The 22534-nt window shown below is 38.0% G+C and overlaps 1 protein-coding gene across 4 annotated transcripts in view; it reads right to left on the reverse strand.

Annotated features, from left to right (window-relative positions):
* Window positions 1–22534, reverse strand: part of KCTD9 (potassium channel tetramerization domain containing 9) — an 81792-nt gene that overhangs the window by 40725 nt on the left and 18533 nt on the right. For 2 of the 4 annotated variants that reach the window (XM_086416484.1, XM_086416482.1), the window contains 3 exons: window positions 14324–14420; window positions 13657–13715; window positions 13322–13450 (listed from right to left, as the gene is read on the reverse strand). In XM_086416484.1, the coding sequence (XP_086272610.1) occupies window positions 13322–13450; window positions 13657–13684 (157 nt within the window). In that variant the 5' untranslated portion in view covers window positions 13685–13715; window positions 14324–14420. Of the gene's footprint in view, window positions 1–13321; window positions 13451–13656; window positions 13844–14323; window positions 14421–22534 lie in introns of all 4 variants that reach the window. The other 2 variants (XM_086416485.1, XM_086416483.1) reach the window with 1 other exon arrangement.

Below are 22534 nucleotides of genomic sequence, written 5' to 3' on the forward strand. Positions count from 1 at the left end.
GGTATCACCAACTCAGTGGACAAGAGTTTGAGCAAATCCAAGAGATAGTGAAGGACAGGGAAGCCTGGCTTTCCTGCAGTTCATGGGGTTTGCAAATAGTTGGATATGACTTAGTGACTCAACAACAACAAAATGTATCCTAAAAGAAGTACTGAATGGTCTTCTATAAATAGAAGGGAAGCAAGAATATACAGGAAAGAAAAAATCATAATTGGAAATTAAATTACTTACCAAATTTTGTGAAAGTGATGATAACCACAAAGGATAGCAAAATGATAAACATGAAGATGTATAAGAGGACATAAAAATCATAAAATGTGGAGAGGTAAGTAAGAAAATGTAGTTTTTTTTTTTTTTGGAATGTGTTTGAGATTATATGGCAATCATTCTAAAGGAAGTACATATAAGGGGTTAACACACTTGAAAAACAGAGTAACCACAAATCAAAAACGTATAATAGATGTACAAAGACCAAAAAGAACAGAAGCATACTGCAAAAGAAAATCATCAAACCACAACAGGAAGCGTGGAAAGGAAAAGAAATGTAAAAATCAACCAGGAAAGAAGGTCTAAGATAGTAATAAATATATATTTATCAATAATCATCCTAAACATCAACAGACTAAATGCTCCAATCAAAAAACAGAGTGGCAGATTGTATTAAAAAAAGAAAAGCCTACAATAGGCTGCCTACAAGATACTCACATTAGGGTGAAGGACAAATATAGACTGAATGTGAGGGAAGGAAAATGGAAATGACAAGAAAGTGGGAGTTACAATGCTCATATCAGACAAAATAGACTTAAAGAAAGCCATAGAGAAAGATAAAGGACAATATATAATGACAAAAGGGTCAATACAGAAAGGAGATATTATACTCATCAACACATATGCACCTAATTTAGGAGAATTAAAATACATAAAACAACAGACATAAAGGGAGAAACTGATAGGAATATAATAATAGGAGATATTAACATCATACTCACATCAACAGACACTCATTCTGGACACAAAATCAATAAGGCAACAGGGGTCTTACATGATACGATAGAACAGTTAAGACTTAACTGACATTTTAAAGTTTTCTAGACATTGACATTTTGTCTAGAAAATTCAGAATACACATTCTATCAAATGCATATGGAATATTCTCCAGGATTGATAACATACGAGGGCAAAAATAATCTTCAACAAATTTAAGAGAATAGAAATTATTTCAAGCATCTTTTCTGACACATTGACATGAAAGTAGAAATCAACCACAGAAAAAGAAATGAGAAAAAACCGATTACATGGAGACTAAACAACATGTTATTAGAAAGCCAACAGTTCAATGATAAAATCAAAGAGGGAGTTTAAAAATATGAGAAAAATGACAATGAAAACACAACTATAAATCTACGGATGCAGCAAAAGCAGTTCATAGTAAAAGAAGCCTTCCTCAAAAAATAAGACAAACCTCAAACACCTTGTAAAAGAATTAGAAGAGGAACAAACAATACCTAAAGTCAGCAGAAAGAAGGAAACAATAAAGATCAAATTGTTGTCATTGTTGCTGTAGTGTAGGCACTAAGTAGAGTCCAGCTCTTTTGCAACCCCAGGAACTGCAGCCCACCAGGCTGCTCTGTCCATGGAATTTCCCAGGCAAGAATACGGGAGTGGGTTTCCATTTCCTTCTCCAGGGAATCTTCCCGACCCAGTGAGTGAACCCATGTCTCCTGCATTGGCAGGCGGATTCTTTACCACTGAGTCACCTGGGAAGCCCAAAGATCAGATAGGAAATAAATAAAATAGCAATTAAAAAGAGCATTAGAAAAAAAAATCAATAAAACCAAGAACTGGTTCCTTAAAAGGGTAAACAAAATCGACAAATCTCTGGCCAAGCTCACAGAAAAGAGCCCTAAATAAACAAAATAAGAAACAAAAAAGGAGAAATAACAATGGACACTGTAGTAATTAAAAAAACCTGAGAGAATACTATGAACCATAAAAGAGTACTATATGCCAACAAATTGGACAATGGAGAAGAAATGGACAGGTTTCTAGAAACGTAAAGACTACCAAAATTGAATTTAAAAAATAGATAATTTGAACAGATTGATCACTACAAATGAAATAGAATCTGTAACTTAAAAAAAACAAAACCAAAAACACAGAGGTCCAGGACCAGATGGTTTCGTTGTCAAAACTGACCAAACATCAAAGGAGACCTTATACTGATCCTTCTTAAACTCATCCTAGAGACTGAAGAGGAGGAAACACTCTCAAAGAGATTCTGTGAAGCCACCATCACCCAAATACCAAAACCAGAAAAAAGACACTACCAGAAAATTATAGGCCAATATATTTGATAAAATATCTCACTGAAATATAAGCAAACCAAATCCAAAAACATAGTAATAAGATCATACTCTATGACCAACTTGGATTCATCCCAGGGTCACAAGAATGGCTCAACATATGCAAATCAATCAGTGTGACACACTACATCAAAAAAAGAAAGACAAAACTACACGGTCATGTCAATAGATGCAGAAAACACATTTGGTAAAATTCAACACCCATTCACAAAAAAAAAAAAAAAACCTCTCACCAAACTGAGTATACAGGGAACATATATCAACATAATAAATGCTATTTATGACTATAGTTATAAATAGTCAGTATAATACTCAAGTATAAAAAGGTAAAAGCCCTTCCACTAAAATCTGGAATAAATCAAGGTTGCCAATTCTTACCACTTCTATTCAACATAGCATAGGAAGTCCCAGTCACAGCAAACAAAAGAAAAAGAAAAGAAAAGGTATCCAAATTGGAAAGGAAGAGGTAAAACTGTAATTATATTTAGATGAAATGACACAACATATGTGCCTGCGTGGTAAGACACTTCAATCCTGTTTGTCTCTTTGCGACCCGAAGGACTGTAGCTTGCCAGGCTTCTATGTCCATGGGACTTCCTAGGCAAGAATACTAGAGTGGGTAGCCGTCTCCTCTAGGAGATCTTCGCCACCCAGGGATCAAACCCACGTTTCCCGCAGCTCCTGCACTGCAGGTGGATTCTTTACTGCTGAGTCACTGGGGAAGTCCTGATACTATATAAAAACCCTAAAGATTCCACAGAAAAGCTACTAGAACTGATAAAATGAATTCAGCAAGGTAGCAGGATACAAAATTAACATACAGAAATTGGTTGCACATCTTTACACAAAAAGTGAATGTAAAAAAAAATCCCTTTTAAAATGCCTAAAACAAAATACTTAAGAATAAATATGAACAGGAGGTAAAAGACTTATTTCATCATTCATATATGAAACTGATGGTGATTCAAAGATCACCAAGATATCAAAATCTCATGGACTGCAAGAATTAATATTATTAAAATGGCCAAACTGCCCAAGTAATCCACAGATTTATTTTTCAGTTCAGTTCAGTTGCTTAGTTGTGTCCAACTCTTTGTGACCCCATGAACTGCAGCACGTCAGACCTCTCTGTCCATCACCAACTCCTGGAGTTTACTCAAACCCATGTCCATTGAGTCAGTGATACCATCCAACCATCTTATCCTCTGTTGTCCCCTTCTCCTCCTGCCCTCAGTCTTTCCCAGCATCAGGGTCTTTTCAAATGAGTCAGCTCTTCGCATCAGGTGGCCAAAGTACTGGAGTTTCAGCTTCAACATCAGTCCTTCCAATGAACACCCAGGACTGATCTCCTTTAGGATGCACTGGTTGGTGTGATCCCTATCAAATTACCCATGAGACTTTTCACAGAACTAGAAAAAAAAAAAAGTCCTAAAATTTATATGGAACCATAAAAAGACCCAGAACTGCCAAAGGAATACTGAAGGAAAAAAAAAAAAATGCAGCAGGCTTAACTGCCAGGCTTCAGATAATACTCAAAGCTACAATAATCAAAACAGCATGGTATTAGCACAAAAACAGACATATAGACCAATGAACAGAAAAAAGAGCTCAGAAATAAACCAACACACCTCCAGTCAATTAATCTTCAACAAAGATGGCAAGAATATACAAGGGAGAAGAGAGACTCCTGAGTAACCGGTGCTGTGAAAGTTGGACATCAGCATGTAAATCATTAAGTTAGAACACACCCTTCACAGCATATACAATAATAAACTCAAAATGGCTTAAAGACTTAAACATAAGACATGACACCATAAAAATTCCTAGGAGGGAACATAAAACGTTTTCTGACATGAATTGGACCAATGTTTTCTTAAGTCAGTCTCCCAGGACCAATAGAAATAAAAGCAAAAATAAACAAGTGGGACCTAATCAAACATAAGCACTGCACAGCAAAGGAAGCCATAAGCAAAGAGACAACCTATCAAGCAAGAGAAAATATTTGCAAATGAGGCAACAAACAAGGGCTTACTTTCCAAAATGTACAAACAGCTCACATAAGTCAATAACAAAAAAAATAAACAACCCAATCAAAAAATGGGCCAAAGATCCAAACAGACATTTCTCCAAAGAAGAAATACAGACTGTCAACAGACACATGAAAAGATGCTCAACATGACTAAGTATTAGAAAAATGCAAGCAAAACTACAATGAGGTATCATCTCACACTGCTCAGAAAGACCATCATTAAAGTACTTCAAATACCAAATGCAGGAGAGGGTATGGAGAAGAAGGAATCCTTGTACACTGTTGGTAGGAATGCAAATTGGTACAGCCACTATGGAAAACAATACAGATATTCCTCAAAACACTAAAAACAGAATTACCATATGATCTGGCAATCCCACTCTCCTAGGCATACATCCAGACAACAGTATAATTGAAAGAAACATATACACCCCTACGTTCATGGCAGCACTATTTATAATAGCCAAGACATTAAACCAACCTAAATGACAACAAAACATGAATGGATAAAGATGTGGTACATATATACAATGGACATTACTCAGCCATAAAAAGGAACTAAACTGTGTCATTTGCAGGGATGTGGATGAACCTGCAGACTATCATTTAGACTGAAGTCAGAGAAACACAAATACATCTGTTAACACATGTATGTAGAGTCCAGAAAAATGGTATAGGTGGTCTTTTGTGCAAACCAGAAATAGAGACACTGATGTAGAAAACAAACATATGGATAACAAGGGGAAAAAAGAGAGGTGGACTGAATTGGGAGTGGGTTGGGATTGACATACATACACTACTACGTGTAAAATAGAAAACTAATGAGAACCTACTGTATAGCACTGGGACCTCTGTGGTGACCTAAGTGGGAAGGAAATCCTAAAAAAAGAAAGGATATATGTATGACTAATTCATTTTACTGTACAGTAGAAACTGACACAGCAGTGTAAAGCAACTCTACGCCAACTAAAAAATAAATAACAAAAAAAAGAGAAAATGTGTACATACATGCAGTAGAATATTACTCAGCCATTAAAAACAATGAAATAATGCCACTGGCAGCAACACGGATGGACCTGGAGATTATCATACTGGAGTGAAGCACAGAGAAAGGCAAATGTCATAGGAAATCACTTACAGGTAGAATCTAAAAAAATGATACAAATTAACTACTTACAAGGTGGAGGCAGACTACCAGACTTAGGGAACAAACTTATGGTTGCCAGTGGGAGGGACAGGGAGACTGACAGACTGGAAGTTTGGGATTTACATGTATACACTGCTATGTTTAAACCAGATTACCAGTGGGGACCTACTACATGACACAGGGAACTCTGCTCAATATCCTATGATGGGATAACAATTGTTTTCCTAAATGTCTTCCTAAATGGGAAAACAATTTGAAAAAGATAGATGTAAATATAAACTGAATCACTTTGCTGTATACCCAAAACTAGCACAACACTGTTAATCAAATATTTTTCAATATAAAAAATTTTTCAAAAATAGACAAGACATAGAAACAACTTAAATGGCCTTCAACAGATGAATGGATCAAGATGTGGTACACATATACAATGGAATACTACTCAGCCATAAAAAAGCATGAAATAAAGCCATTTGCAGCAACATAGATGAACCTAGAGATTGTCATACTAAGTGAAATTAAGTCAGACAGAGAAAAGACAAACATCATATGATATCACTTATATTTGGAATCTAAAATATGACACAAATGAACTTATCTACAAAAACCAAAATACAGATTCACTGACATAGAGAACACACTCGTGGTTTGCCAAGGGGGAAAAAGAGAATGTGTAGAGAAGGATTCAGTGTTTGGGATTAGCAGATGCAGACCATCACATACGGAATGGATAAACAAGGTCCTACTGTCTAGCACAGGGAAGTATGGTCAGTATTCTGTGATAAACCATAACAGAAAAGAATATGAAAAAGAATGTCTATGTAGGTATAACTGAATCACTGTGCTGTGCAGTAGAAATTTACACAACATTGTAAATCAACTACACTTCAATAATATAAATTTTAACAAATGATTTCTACATGACAAAACAGATCTTATCTATCACTTACTTTTCTTTGAAAAAAAAAATCTGTACCTTCTCTATGTGGCTTGGTATATATACTTTCTCACATCTGTCAATAAACATCTTCGTTAGATTAGGTGGGAATAAATTTGGAAATCAATTCTCCTTCAAGTGAAGACCTCAGCCATTCAGTTTTCTGAGTTTACATGTTAAAAAACTACTAAAGACGCAAAAATCACATAGAAATAGGAGATGTAATCCCTCCCCTTCATACAGTTCAAAGGTAATAAGGGTAACTATATGTAGATATAGGAAAACCAAACAGTTATTTTAGAAGGTTATAATCTTTGTCCATGGAGTCGCAAAAAGTTGGACACAATTTAGCAACTGAACAACAACAAATGATCTTTGTAGAAATAACGAGCTCTACCCTCAGTATTCCAAAACACAGGTCACATGATTGTTCGCACAGTGCCACTCTGACGGAACAGTTTTCATCCACACCAGGCAGGCTTCATCTCCTTAGTCCTCATGAAGGGCCAGCCACTCGCCACTCTTCCCCAGGTAGAGAACCACCAGAAGAGGGTGCCAGACAGCCTTGCTCTCAGTGGGCTATGATTTTCTGAGTAAATCAGAACTTCCTAGGGAAGGTGGTAAGGACTTGTTTTTTTTTAAATTTGAGGTTCAGAACTAAATCTCAAAAACATCCAGAAAAGTCTTATAAACACAACATTGGACAGCTGAGAACAGGAAGAAATATTTAGTGCTTTTTCTTTTAGCACAACATGACCTGAATTTAAATCCCAGCTAGGGGGCTTCCCTCGTGGCACAGGTGTAAGGAATCCACCTGCCAATGGAGGAGACACAGGTTTGATACCGGTCTAGGAAGATCCTATATCCCACGGAGCAGCTAGGACTATGTGGCACAAGGACTGAACTTGTCCTCTAGAGCCCGGGAGCCACAACTACTGAGAGCTCATGTGCTGCATGAGCTACTACTAAAGCCTGCATGCTCTACAGCCTGTGATCTGTAATGAGAAGCCACCGCAATGAGAAGCCCGCAGACAGCAACTACAGAGTAGCCCATGCAGCAATGAAGACCCTGTACAGCTAAAAATAAATTATAAAAAGATTCCAGTTCTGTGCTTTGTCTTAGAGAAGCTACTGAATCTCTTTCTAAAGTTTCTACATTTGTGACATGGGGATACTATCACCTTCCTCACAGAGTTGTCAGAATTACTGAAAGAGATCATCTATACATTCTCTGGTCAAATGCTTGGCACATGGTTGGCCCTCAATAAATGACCACCCCTTGATTATCTTTAAATTACATAGTTTTTGACATCTGAGATCGCTAATTATTTTATTAAATTAGGGTTTGGAAAACTCATCTTAAATAAACACTAAAATGCCAGAAAAGTTCTCAGGCTAAAAAAAATAACTGGATTGAGGTGAGATTTAGCAAGGAGGCAGAGAAAAGAGGATTTAAGTCAGGGAGAGGATTTTCAAGACAAATACAAGTACAGAAGGAGGATTTATTGAAAAAATGAAGGTCATTAAAGGTAGGGAACAAGGGGAAATCATGAAGGTAAAAAAATACTAATATACAAATTAGAAAAGCAAGAAATAAAAGTAGGAGAAAGACAAATATGTTAACTAGAGATCATTTTAAAGCAAGTACTGGGTTGGCCAAAAAGTTCGTTCAGGATTTCCATATGCTCATGGAAACTCAAATGAACTTTTTGGCCAATCCAAATGATCGCTTGCGCCAATGTGAAGCCAAATGAAGCCACTAGAGAACTCTGTGTTTGCTGAACAACTGAATAACTAAAACAGTGGCTGGGAAACATGAAAAAGGGAAAACAGGCCCAGCTTGGGAACAGCCTGCCTTGCTGAGGTCTGAGGGAGCACGGAAATATTTACACTTCCAATGTCACTTCCTAGGCAGATAGGATATGAAACGAGACAGGGGAAAATGAAAGTGGGAAACATAAGACAGCCCATTGGCATATAAAGCTGAAGCTTAAACGTTCTCAGGAGGAGAGGGTGCCGATTAAAGTGAAAAGCGGCAGAGGGATACAGGTGGTGAGAAGATAAGGATTTGTATAAGCACAGCTCACTGTTTATTTTTATAGTAATTATTGCAGCAGAATGGCTGAAATGAAACATAGGCTAGAAGCTTAGAGCAATCACTGGCAGAAGGTGAAGAATGAAAGAGGAACAAGGAGTATGAGTCATTGTGGAGCTAGATGAAAGGGTCAAGCCATATCATCTTTTCATTAATTTATTCTAATTAGAGGATAATTACAAATATTTTGATGGTTTTTGCCATACATCAGTATGAATCAGCCACAGGTATACACTGGTCTCTTCATCCTGAATCCCCCTCGCAGCTCTCTCCCTACCCTATCCCTCCAGGTTGTCAAAGAACACTGGCTTTGGGTAGGCAATGTAAATTTAATATGACAACAATGCAAGTTATTGAGTGTTTCGTATTTCATTATAGAGTTTGTGCCCCTTTGTGGATTACAGTCTTACCATGGTGAATGGGCTTACATAACTCGATGGACCTATGAGCCATGCTGTGCAGGGCCATCCAAGATGGATGGGTCACAGTGGAGAATTCTGACAAAATGCAGTCCACTGCAGGAGGGAGGGCAAACCCCTGCAAGTCTTGCTGCAAGAGCCTCATAAACAGTAGGAAAAGCCAAAAAGATAAAACACCCGAAGATGAGCCCCCCAGGTCAGAAGGTGTCCTATATGCTACTGGGTAAGAGCAGAGGGCAATTAATTACCAATAGCTCCAGAAAGAGTGAAGCAGCTAGGCCAAAGCAAAAACGATGCTCAGTTGTGGATGTGTCTGATGTGAAAGTAAAGTCCAACGTTATAAAGAACAATACTGCTAAGAACTTAGAATGTTAGGTCCATGAATCAAGGTAAATTAGAGGTGATCAAGGAGAAGGTAAGAGTGAACATTGATATATCAGAGAAGTCTGTGAAATAAAATGGACTGGAATGGGAGAATTTAATTCAGATGAACATCACATCTACGACTGAGGGGAAGAATCCCTTAGAAGAAATGGATTAGCCCTCATAGTCAACAAAGAGTCCAAAATGCAGTAATTACGTGCAATCTCAAAAATGAAAGAAAGATCTCAACTGGTTTCCAAGGCAAACCATTCAACATCACAATAATCCAAGTCTATGCCCCAAGTACTGATGCCAAAGAAGCTGAAGTTCACGGGTTCTATGAAGACCTACAAGAATTCTAAAACTAACACCAAAAAAGATGTCCTTTTCATCATAGGGAATTAGAATGTAAACGTAGGAAGTCAAGAGATACCTGGAGTTAACAGGCAAATTTGGCCTTGGAGTAAAAATGAAGCAGGGAAAAGATTAACAGAGTTTTGTCAAGAGTACACACTGGTCACAGCAAAACACCCTTTTCCAGCAACACAAGAGATGACTTTACACATGGACATCACCAGATGGTCAATAACGAAATCAGACTGATTACATTCTTTGCAGCCAGAGATAGAGAAGCTCTATTCATCAGCAAAAACAAGACCTGGGGCTGACTGTGGCTCACATCATGAGCTCCTTATTGCAAAATTCAGACTTATATGAAGAAACTAGGGAAAACCAATAGGCCACTCAGGTATGACCTAAATCAAGTCCCTTATGATTATACAGTGAAGGTGACAAATAGATTCAAGAAATTAGATCTGGTAGACAGAATGCTTGAAGGACTATGGATGGAGGTTTGTACAGGAAGAGGTGACCAAAACCATCGCAAAGAAAAAGAAATGCAAGAAGGCAAAGTGATTGTCTGAGGAGGATTTACAAATAGCTGAGTAAAGAAGAGAAGAGGCAAAGGAGAAGGGGAACGATATACCCAGCTGAATGCAGAGTTCCAGAGAACAGCAAGGAGAGAAAACAAAGCCCTTCTTAAGAGAACAATGCAAATAAATAGAGGAAAACAATAGAATGGGAAAGACTTGAGATCTCTTCAAGAAAACTGGAGATACTAAGTGAACACTTAATGCAAGGATGGGCAAAATAAAGGACAGAAACGGTATGAACCTAACAGAAGGAGAAGAGATTAAGAAGAAGTGACAAGAATACACAGAGCAACTATACAAAAAAGGTCTTAATGACCCAGATAAGCACAATGGTGTGGTCACTCACCTACAGCCAGACATTCTTAAGCGTAAAGTCAAGTGGGCCTTAGGAAGCATTACTACAAACAAAGCTAGTGCAGGTGATGGAATTCCAGCTGAGCTATTTCAAATTCTAAAATATGATGTTGTAAAAGTGCCGCACACACTATGCCAATAAATCTGAAAAACTCAGCAATGGCCACAGGACTGGAAAAGGTCAGTTTCCATTCCAACCCCAAAGAAAGGCAGTGCCAAAGAATGTTCCAACTATTGGACAATTGTACTCCTTTCACATGCTAGTAAGGTTTTGCTCAAAATCCTTCAAGCTAGGCTTCAGCAGTACATGTACAGAAATTCCAGATGTACAAGCTGGGTTTAGAAAAGGCAGAGGAATTGCCAGACATTGCATTACCAACATTTGATGGATCATAGAGAAAGCAATGGCATTCCAGAAAAACATCGGCTTCACTGAATATACTAATGCCTTTGACTATGTGGATCACAACAAACTGTGGAAAATTCTTAGAGATGGGAATACCAGACCACCTTACCTGCCTCCTGAGAAACCTGTATGCAGGTCAAGAAGCAACTTAGAACCTGACATGAAACAACAGACTGGTTGAAAACTGGGAAAGGAATACGTCAAGGTTGTATATTGTCATTCTGTTTATTCTATGCAGAGTACATCATGAAAAATGTCAAGCCAGATGATCACAAGCTAGAATCAAGATTGCCAGTAGAAATATCAACAACCTCAGATACCATACTAATGGCAGAAAGCAAAGAGGAACTAACTAGCCTCTTGAAGAGGGTGAAAGAGGAGAGTATAGAAGCTGGCTTTAAATTTAACATTCAAAAAGCTAAGATCATGACATCCAGTCCCACCATTTCATACAAACAGATTTTATTTCCTGGGCTCCAAAAATCACTGTGGATGGTAACTGCAGCCATGAAATTAAAAGACACTTGCTCCTTGGAAGAAAAGTTATGACAAACCTAGACAGCATATTAAAAAGCAAAGACATCTCTTTGCTGACAGAAGTCTGTATAGTCAAAGCTATGGTTTTTCCAGTAGTCATGTACGGATGTGAGAGGTGAACCATAAAGAATGCTGAGCGCCAAAGAATTGATGTTTTCAAACTGTGGTGTTGGAGAAGACTCTTGAGAGTCCCTTGGACAGCAAGGAGATCAAACCAGTCAATCCTAAAGGAAATCAACCCTGAATATTCAAAAAGGACTGATGCTGAAGCTTCAATACTTTGGCCACTTGATGCAATGGGTCTGCTTGTTGGAAAAGACCCCAATGCTGGGAAAGATTGAGGGCAGGAGGCAAAAGAGGCGACAGAGAATTAGATGGTTGGATGGCATCGACTTAAAGGACATGAGTTTGAGCAAACTGTGGGAGATAGTGAAGCACAGAGAAGCCTGGCATGCTGCAGTCCACGGGGCCGCAGAGTCAGACACAACTAAGTGACTGAACGACAACTGCCTGACTCCCGTCCACATGTTTAACTCCTATGCCATTCAACAACATCGGGATTGTAAGCTCACATCCCCCAGGCTGATTCTGATGTGTTTGCGGAGAAGCATTTTAAAAGTCAGAAGATTTTATGTAACATGTTAGATTTTCAGTTTTTCTTTAAAAATCACAGCTCTGGAACATTAAGTCCACACATCTCCCTGACAACAAACTGCCGTAAGATCACCACCTTCCCACCACTCCACAGGATACACTGGCTTCTGTCACTTGGATGAGGCCTGTGAACTACTTTATAAGGATTCTCATGTTCACTGTCATCATGAACATTAACAGAAATCTCACTATACAGTCAGGGGTGAGTGTTTTTTTTAAAGTCTTTTGTCCCACCCACGCAGTGCAGCATTCTTAATTCCCTGACCAGGAACTGAACCCACAGCCGCTGCACTGGAAGAAAAAGTCTTCACCACTGGACCACCAAGGAAGTCCTGAGGTGAGAATATTTTTAACAGTTTTCAAAGGAGACTCAGACTGTCCCCAGGTTAATCTTGTAGTAAGTTGTAGAATCAACATTCTAATCCAGTCCTATGATTCCAAAGTACAATTTCCTCTCTTGACCTCACTTCTCAATATAATGGAAAGGTCCATAACCGAATCCAAGTCACACTTATAATGCAATTTTAAAAAGAACAAGGACTTCCATGGTGGCAACATGGGTAATCTGTCTGCCAATGCAGGGGACACGGGTTTGATCCCTGGTCCAATAAGACTTTAGTGTGCCATGAAGCAACTAAACCCAAGTGCCACAGCTACTGAAGCCAGTGCTCCTAGAACCTGTGCTCCACGAAAGAGAAGCCATCACAGCGAGAAGCCCACACACTGCAACAAAGGGTAGCCCCTGCTCACCGCAACCAGAGAAAGCCTGCACAAAGCGACGAAGACCCAGTGCAGCCAAAAACAAATAAAGAAAAACTTAAAAAGTAAATAAAAATTTTAAAAGAATAATACAATAGAGTGCTTACTGATAAATTCTAAGTCTATTTAGAATCCAAAATTGGAATTCATGGGTCTGTGGCTATACCTCTGTAACTATATATACTCGTATACACGTAAAAGCATTTAGTATTAAAAGTGAAAAAGATAATTTTACTTGATGAAAATACATTACACTAAGCTAGTTTAAAAAAAAAAGTATAAATCCTAAACTTACAAAAATATAAGGAATTACATTGCAAACTCACCCAATAAATTAATCCCATCATTGACAATGAGCTGTCCATGACGCAAGTAGTTCAAAATGGGTTCAAAGTACTCAGGACTTCGGTCAATTAAGAAAGCTCCTCTATGATCTTGTTTATTTCCCCAGACACCTGTGAGGCCAACAAAATGAAGATAGCCCCCCCATAAGCAAAAAATAAAGTCAGAAATTTATAGGAAGAAAACTGTGTAGCATAACAGTATGTTTTTACTCGTGTACAGATTATTACCAATACCATTAAAAAGTACAAAAGGACAGTAGTTTATAAAGTCAATACAGCTACAGACACAAAATGGGAAAATTATGGACTGCACTCACCTTTGTCCTTAAACATGTGGGCCAGCATACTGTCGGGTTCTTTATTCACTAAAGTGCTCCTAAGAATTCAGGGAAAAAAATGGATTTCTCCATTTGTCTTTATAAACAAACATATTTAAGTCAAGAGTATACTTGATCTCAGCTGCTCTCTCAAAAAGATGCATGCTATAACCTGGGAGGAGTGATGCTGGGAGACAAAAATGTGCAGTAAGTTGCCATTTATCAAAATCCCTTCTAATCTGGCACTTCCTTTGATTTAAACATCGATTTAGTTGACTTTAATTTCAATGCTAATCTATCCCTCTAGCATACAACTATATCACAATTTTCATGCTCTAAAGTAGGCTGTTTTTATCCCTTTACCAAAAGCAGTTGTGTCTTAAAATTTCAGTGTTGTTAATTTTCTTACTTGTGTTACAAGTATATTGCTCAATATTTTAAAAACACATTCTAAAAATGCTAAATTCATGCTTTTTGTGCCTTCTCTGGAATGACTTATGAGCCATTTTTCTACTCTCAAAAAAAAAAAAACTTTCTAAAAATTGGTTTCAAATCACACAGTATATTTAAGCCGCACTGGAATATCTTCTAAGGAAATCAGTAATCTGAAGGAAAGAACAGACAGCATATAGCATCACGTTGACACACACACGCATGTTGCACCTACCGTGTGGTGGTAAAGTACCGCCCTCCAACATTTAATGTGAGCCAGTCTGTGTGAGATCCTGACAGCCCTTCAGGTAGTTTAGAATCTGTCTGAGGATCTAGAGATGACAGGTAGAAAAAATAAACATTAATTCGGGGAATCATTAATTTGGTGATTTGGGGAAGATGCCAATACCATAATTTTTTAAACTAAAAACACAGATAAAAGCATGGCAGAGCTACTAGGACAGCAAGCCCTGTACCCATAGACAGCATCAAAAACAAAACTAAGTATAAGGTATACCACCAGTACTGACAGCTAGGAGAGCAGCTATGGCATCAGCTTCTTTGATGGCAGCAGCAGGGTATGTAATGATTCTAAGAATTCCAAAGTAATCCATAAAGACTCACTGCAAAACTCAGCAAATCTACTTGAGAACAACCACCCGGAAGTGGAGGGGTCTGCCCACTCTTAACTGCAGGTGATTCAGGTAGTGTGCAGTAAGATCTGAAGGGGCGGAAAATGAACTCTCAAAACTCCTACCTAGGAAAAAAGCCCCACACTGAGGGTAAATTGTTGGGAAAAGGAACACATCGAAGTCAGTTCTAATGAGGTAGGTGAACCTAGAGTCTATTACACAGAGTGAAGTAGGTCAGAAAGAGAAAAACAAATATCACATATTAACACACATATATGGAATCTAGAAAGATGGTACTGATGAACCTATTCGCAGGGCAGCAATGGAGATGCAGACACAGAGAACAGACTTATGGACACAGGCAGAGGGGAGGAAGGAGAGGGTAAGACAAATGGCGACAGCAGCATGGAAACACACACACTGCCATACATAGAACAGACAGCCAAGGGAAATTTGCTGCATGACTCAGGGAACCCAAACCTAGGCTCTGTAACAACCTAGAGGGGTGTGAAAGGGTCGGGGTGGGAGGGAGTTTCAAGAGGGAGGGCACATATATATACCTATGGCTAATTCATGTTGATGTATGGCAGAAATGAAACCAATATTCTAAAAGCAATTATCCTTTAATTAAAAATAAATTTAAAAAAAAGATAATAAAAGTCAACAAGGTCCACCAGAACCAGAATACATAAGGTAGTCCCCATATTTTTTCAATACTTCACAATAAACAGAAAAGGCAAACCTAAAGCCATGAAATTAGGAAAACTTTCCTAAGTCAGCCAGTCCTTCTCCAGTAAAGGAAAATGAATTTCATGTAAAAAATGAGGAACAGAAACTCCCATACAAAATTAAAAAATTATTTTTAAAAAGGAAGACTACATCCCTATAGATAATAAAGATATGGCAGAAATACCCACAAAATAGGTAAACTATAATATTTAAAATATACTAAAAGAGGTAAACAATATAAACCAGAACCAAAAATGAAGAAATGGGACAAGAGAACTCAGAATTAGAAGTAAAAAGAAAAATCATTTCAGAAATGAAGATTACAAGAAACACAGGAGTGAAAGAACACCACAGATAATGCCTGAAGGGAGAGAAAAGATGAAAGGGGAAAGCTTTAAAAATCAAAAAGAAATGAAGGAAGAGATGAAAAGTATTTAATAGATTTCAACTTACCTACGGAGGCAAAAGAGCTGTGTACAAAAAACTACAAGACACTAATGAAAGAAATCACAGACAACACAAACAGATGGAGAGATATTCCATGCTCCTGGGCTGGAAGAATCAATACTGTGAAAATGACTATACTATCAAATGTAATATATAGATAGAATGCAACCCCCATCAAATTACCAATGGCACTTTCCACAGAATTAGAACAAAAAAATTTCACAATTCGTATGGAAACATGGAAGACCCCAAGCAGTCAAAGCAATCTTGAGAAAGAAGAATGGAGCTGGAGGAATCAACTTACCTGATTTCAGACTATAATACAAACATACAGTCATCAAGACAGCATGGTACTGGCACAGAGTACAGACCAATGGAACAAGATCGAAAGCCCAGAGATAAACCCACACACCTATGGGCACCTTATCTTTGACAAAGGAGGCAAGAATATACAATGGGGAAAAGATAGTCTCTTAAATAAGCAGTGCTGGGAGAACTGGACAACTATGTGTAAAAGAATGAAATTTGAACACTTTCTCACACCATATTCAAAGATAGACTCAAAATGGAGTAAAAACCTAAATGTAAGACCACAGACTATCAAACTCTTAGATGAGAACATAGGCAGAATACTATATGACATAAATCATAACAAGATCCTCTATGACCCACCTCCAAGAATAATGGAAATAAGAACAAAAATAAACAAATGAGACCTAATTAAACTTAAAAGCTTTTGCACAGCAAAGAAAAGTATAAACAAGGTGAAAAGATAAACCACAGAATGGGAGAAAATAATAGCAAATGAAACAACCAACAGAGGATTAATTTCCAAAATATACAAACAACTCATACCAGAAAAACAAACAAACCAGTCAAAAAGTGGACAAAAGACCTAAACAGACATTTCTCTAAAGACCACATACAGATAGCTAATAAACACATGAAAAGATGCTCAACACCTCTCCTTATTAGTGAAATACAAGTCAAAACTACAGTGAGTATCACCTCACTAGTCAGAATGGCCATCATCAAAAAATCCACAAACAACAAGTGCTGGAGAAAGTATGGGAAAAGGGGAACCCTCTTGCACTGATAGTGGGAATGTAAATTGATACAGCCTCTATGGAAGACATTATGGAGATTCCTTAGAAAACCAGGAATAAAACCACCATATGACCCAGTAATATCATTTCTAGGCATACACCCTGAGGAAACCAAACCTGAAAAAGACATGCATCTCAATATTCACTGCAGCATTATTTACAATAGCTAGGACATGGAAGCAACCCAGATGTCCATCTACAGATGAATGGATAAAAAAGCTGTGGTCCATATATGTAATGGAATACTACTCAGTCATAAAAAGGAATGCATTTGAGTCAATTCTTGTGAGATGAATGCAACTACAGCCTATTATATAGTGTGAAGTAAGTCAAAAACAAATATCACATATTAATGCATATATATGGAATCTAGAAAGATGGTACTCATTAACCTATTCGCAGGGCAGCAATGGAGACACACAGAGAACAGACATACGGACAAGGGCCAGGGAGAGGAAGGAGAGGGTGAGATAAATGGAGAGAACAGCATGGAAGCATACAAACTACCATATGTAAAATAGATAGCCAATGGAAATTTGCTGTAGGACTCAGGGAACTCAAACCGGGCTCTGTAACAACCTAGAGGGTTAGAGGGAGGGAGCTTAAGAGAGAGGGGACATCTGTATACCTATGGCTAATTCACGTTGATGTATGGCAGAAATGAAACCAATAATGTAAAGCAATCATCAATTTAAAAAAATAACAATAATTTAAAAAGATTTTAAATACATCAACTGAACACAAGTATAAAAGATCGAATAATATACAATAGATATCCTGATCGGAGAAAATCAAATCATGGTGACAAAACAAACACAAAGTTCAAGAAAACTTTTCTGAAATTAAAAAAAGTGAAACTACGTATTGAAAGGGCCCACCACATATCTGAGAAAATCAACCCAGAACAATTCAGAACATCTAGAAATAGACTATTGAAGTTACTGTATTTTAAAGAAAGAGAATCACCCTTCGGGGGATCTAGGAAAAATAGTCAGTTACAAGAAATCAGCTTTTTTTCAACACAAGTACTCTATGCTAGAAAAAAACGGAGTAACATATTTAAGGTATTTAAAGAAAAATCACAACCTAAACAGAAGAGACACTGATGTATAGAACAGTCTTATGGACTCTGTGGGAGAGGGAGAGGGTGGGAAGATTTGGGAGAATGACATTGAAACATGTAAAATATCATGTAAGAAACGAGTTGCCAGTCCAGGTTCGATACACGATACTGGATGCTTGGGGCTGGTGCACTGGGACGACCCAGAGGGATGGTATGGGGAGGGAGGAGGGAGGAGGGTTCAGGATGGGGAACACATGTATATCTGTGGTGGATTCATTTTGATATTTGGCAAAACTAATACAATTATGTAAAGTTTAAAAATAAAGTTTAAAAAAAAAAAAAACAACCTAAAGATTTTTTTAAACAATTGAGGTATAACTGATATACAATAAAAAATATACCATTAAAGTGGCAATTTTGTCATGAAATCATCTGACATATGATTTTATGACTAGCCAAACTGATTTTCAGGTATAGAGGCCACATGCAAGATGTCAAGAGAACACAGTTTTCACAAGTTCTTTATAAAGAATCTACTGGAAAATAAATTTCAGACGGCCTCTTGAGACATCAATTTAAGGACTGGAGGAGAAAAAATAAGTGATGGTTTTAAGGGAAAGAGTACAGTATACAATGGTGTGTGTGTGTATGTCTATGTATACAGCATATTTGACAATGGATACACTTTTAAATAAAGGAATAGGCATATTAAAAATCCTTAACTGTCTTTAGTAGTCATATTGTCTTCGTAATCATATACAAAGTATTGGGATTGTTAGTGAAACTTTTATGTGTATTTTGTGTAAGATGAAGGAAAACAGTAATTTCTTGACATTATGTGTGTCCCTGGAAACCAGGATTACTGATATGCAAGAAAGGAGACACAGATAAAAGAAAATGTTAAACAAAAACCTTACAATTCTATACTCAATTTCAGCACATATAGATTTGATTTTTTTTTTTTTTTTGTAATAGGACTGGGAGCATTCTCTTAGGCCTGAATTAAAAAACTGGAGGTCTAAAAGAGAATCTTGGAGATGGTCTTGATCACTGCCTCCTGTACAATGTCATGAGACTCCATCCATAGTTCTTCAGGCACTCTAACAAATCTAATCCCGTGCATCTATTTGTCACTTCCACTGTATAACCTTAAGGGATTTGATTTAGATCATACTTGAATGGTCTAGTGGTTTCCCCTATTTTCTTCAATCTAAGTCTGAGTTTGACAATAAGGAATTCATAATCTGAGCCACAGTAAGCTCCTGGTCTTATTTTTGCTGACTGCATACAGCTTCCCCATCTTTGCTGCAAAGAATATAATCAATCTGACTTTGGTACTAACCATCTGCTGATGTCCATGTGTAGAGTCTTCTTTTGTGTTGTTTGGAAGAGGGTGTTTGCTATGAGTAGGGCATTCTCGTGGCAAAACTCTGTTTGCCTTTGACCTGCTTCGTTTTGTAATCCAAGGCCAAATTTACCTATTATTTCAGGTAGCTCTTGATTTTCTACTTTTGCATTCCAGTCCCCTATAATGAAGAGGACATCTTTCTTGGGTATTGGTCCTAGAAGTTCTTGTAGGTCTTCATAGAACTGTTCAACTTCAGCTTCTTCAGCATTACTGGTTGGGGCATAGTCCTGGATTACCGTGATATTGAATGGTTTGCCTTGGAAACGAACAGAGATCATTCTGTTGCTTTTGAGACTGCAACCAAGTACTGCATTTCAGACTCTCTTGTTGACTATGATGGCTACTCCATTTCTTCTAAGGGATTCTTGCCCATAGTGGTAGATAAAATGGTCACCTGAGTTAAATTCACCCATTCCAGTCCATTTTAGTTCACTGATTCCCAAAATGTCGATGTTCACTCTTGCCATCTCCTGTTTGATCACTTCCAATTTGCCTTGATTCACTGACCTAACATTCCAGGTTTCTATGCAATATTGCTCTTTACAGCATCAGACTTTATTTCCAACACCTGTCACATCTACAATTGGGTGTTGTTTTTCTTTGATGAGGCCTTACAAATAGCTGAGAAGAGAAGCGAAGCAAAAGGCAAAGGAGAAAAGGAAGGACGTACCCATCTGAATGCAGAGTTCCAAAGAATAGCAAGGAGAGACAAGAAAGCCTTCCTCAGTGACAAATGCAAAGAAATAGAGGAAAACAATAGGATGGGAAAAACTAGAGACCTCTTCAAGAAAATTAGAGATACCAAGGGAACATTTCATGCAAAGATGGGCACAATAAAGGACAGAAATGGTATGAACCTAACAGAAGCAGAAGATATTAAGAAGAGGTGGCAAAAATACACAGAAGAACTATACAAAAAGATCTTCATGACCCAGATAACCATGATGGTGTGATTACTCACCTAGAGCCAGACATCCTGGAGTGCGAAGTCAAGTGGGCCTTAGGAAGCATCACTATGAACAAAGCTAGTGGAGATGATAGAATTCCAGTTTAAGCTATTTCAAATCCTGAAAGATGATGCTGTGAAAGTGCTGCACTCAATATGCCAGCAAATTTGGAAAACTCAGCAGTGGCCACAGGACTGAAAACGGTCAGTTTTCATTCCAATCCCAAAGAAAGGCAATGCCAAAGAATGTTCAAACTACCGCACAACTGCACTCATCTCACGCACTAGAAAAGTAATGCTCAAAATTCTCCAAGCCAGGCTTCAACAGTATGTGAATTGAAAACTTCCAGATGTTCAAGCTAGATTTAGAAAAGGCAGAGGAACCAGAGATCAAACTGCCAACATCTGTTGAGTCATTGAAAAAGCAAGAGAGTTCCAGAAAAACACCTACTTCTGCTTTACTGACTATGCCAAAGCCTTTGACTGTGTGGATCACAATAAACTGTGGAAACTGTTCAAGAGATGGGAATACCAGACCTCCTGACATGCCTCCTGAGAAATCTGTATGCACGTCAAGAGGCAACAGTTAAAACTGGACATGAAACAACACACTGGTTCCAAATCAGGAAAGGAGTATGTCAAGGCTATATATTGTTACCCTGCTTATTTAACTTATATGTAGAGTACATCATGTGAAATGCAAGGCTGGATGAAGCACAAGCTGGAATCAAGATTGCCAGGAGAAATATCAATAACCTCAGATATGCAGATGACACCACCCTTATGGCAGAAAGTGAAGAAGAACTAAAGAGCCTCTTGATGAAAGTGAAAGAGGAGAGTGAAAAAGTTGGCTTAAAGCTCAACATTCAGAAAACGAAGATCATGGTATGCGGTCCCATCACTTCATGGCAAACAGATGGAGAAAAGTGGAAACAGTGGCTATTTTGGGGGGCTCCAAAATCACTGCAGATGGTGATTGCAGCCATGAAATTAAAAGACACCTGCTCCTTGGAAGAAAAGCTATGACCAGCCTAGATAGCATATTCAAAGCAAAGATATTACTTTGCCAACAAAGGTCCATCTAGTCAAAGCTACGGTTTTTCCAGTATTCATGTATGGATATGAGTTGGACTATAACCAAAGCTGAGCACAAAAGAATTGATGCTTTTGAACTGTGGTGTTGGAGAAGACCCTTTAGAGTCCCTTGGACTGCAAGGAGATCCAACCAGTCAATCCTAAAGGAAATCAGTCCTGTATATTCATTGGAAGGATTGATGCTGAAGCTGAAACTCCAATACTTTGGCCACCTGATCTGAAGAACTGACTCACTGGAAAAGACCCTGATGCTGGAAAAGATAAAGGCGGGAGAAGGGGACGACAGAGGATGAGATGGTTAGATGGCATCACCGATGCAATGGCCATGAGTTTGAGTAGGCTCCGGGAGTTGGTGATGGATAGGGAAGCCTGGCATGCTGCAGTCCATGGGGTCGCAAAGAGTCGGACAGGACTGAGCTACTGAACTGAATTGAAAAGAGAATCAGTTCTTAAGACATCATATTGAATGACAGAAGCCTCATACAAAAGAATACATGTTCTGTGATTCTAACTATATGAAGGTTTATATAATAGGGGAAATTATTGTATGGTAGGGACAAAATTAGTAGTTGTCTCTGGTGGGGTAGGGTGGGACTAAGAAAGAGCCTGAGGCAAATTTCTAGGATGATTGTAACATTCTTATCTTGATAGGGGTTTGGGTTACACAGATGGGTACATTTGTCAACACTCAGTAAGATACACTTAAAATTTATGCATTTTATGCAAGTTTAACTCAAAAATATGTAAAACATATTGAGCTCTAGTTGATCATATGTAGCTGAAATGTTCAGGGGTGAAGTGTATTGATAATGACAATCTCTTTGAAATGCATCAAAAAATAAAATGGACTGGTAGAAACATGGATCATTATGCAACAAAGAATAATGAAGAATAGTAAACTGCTAATGAGTAGAATCTAGGTGATGAGTATATGGATGTTTACTGAAATATTCTAAAAGTAAAATGCTGGGAGGAAACAAGAAAAAGACACAAGTTGGAATATTGCCCAGACGAAACATG

The sequence above is a fragment of the Bos grunniens genome, chromosome 8 (assembly GCF_055505025.1).
Source record: "Bos grunniens cultivar Pamir isolate PY7600 chromosome 8, Bosgru_T2T1.0, whole genome shotgun sequence".
Classification (NCBI taxonomy): Eukaryota; Metazoa; Chordata; class Mammalia; order Artiodactyla; family Bovidae; genus Bos; species Bos grunniens.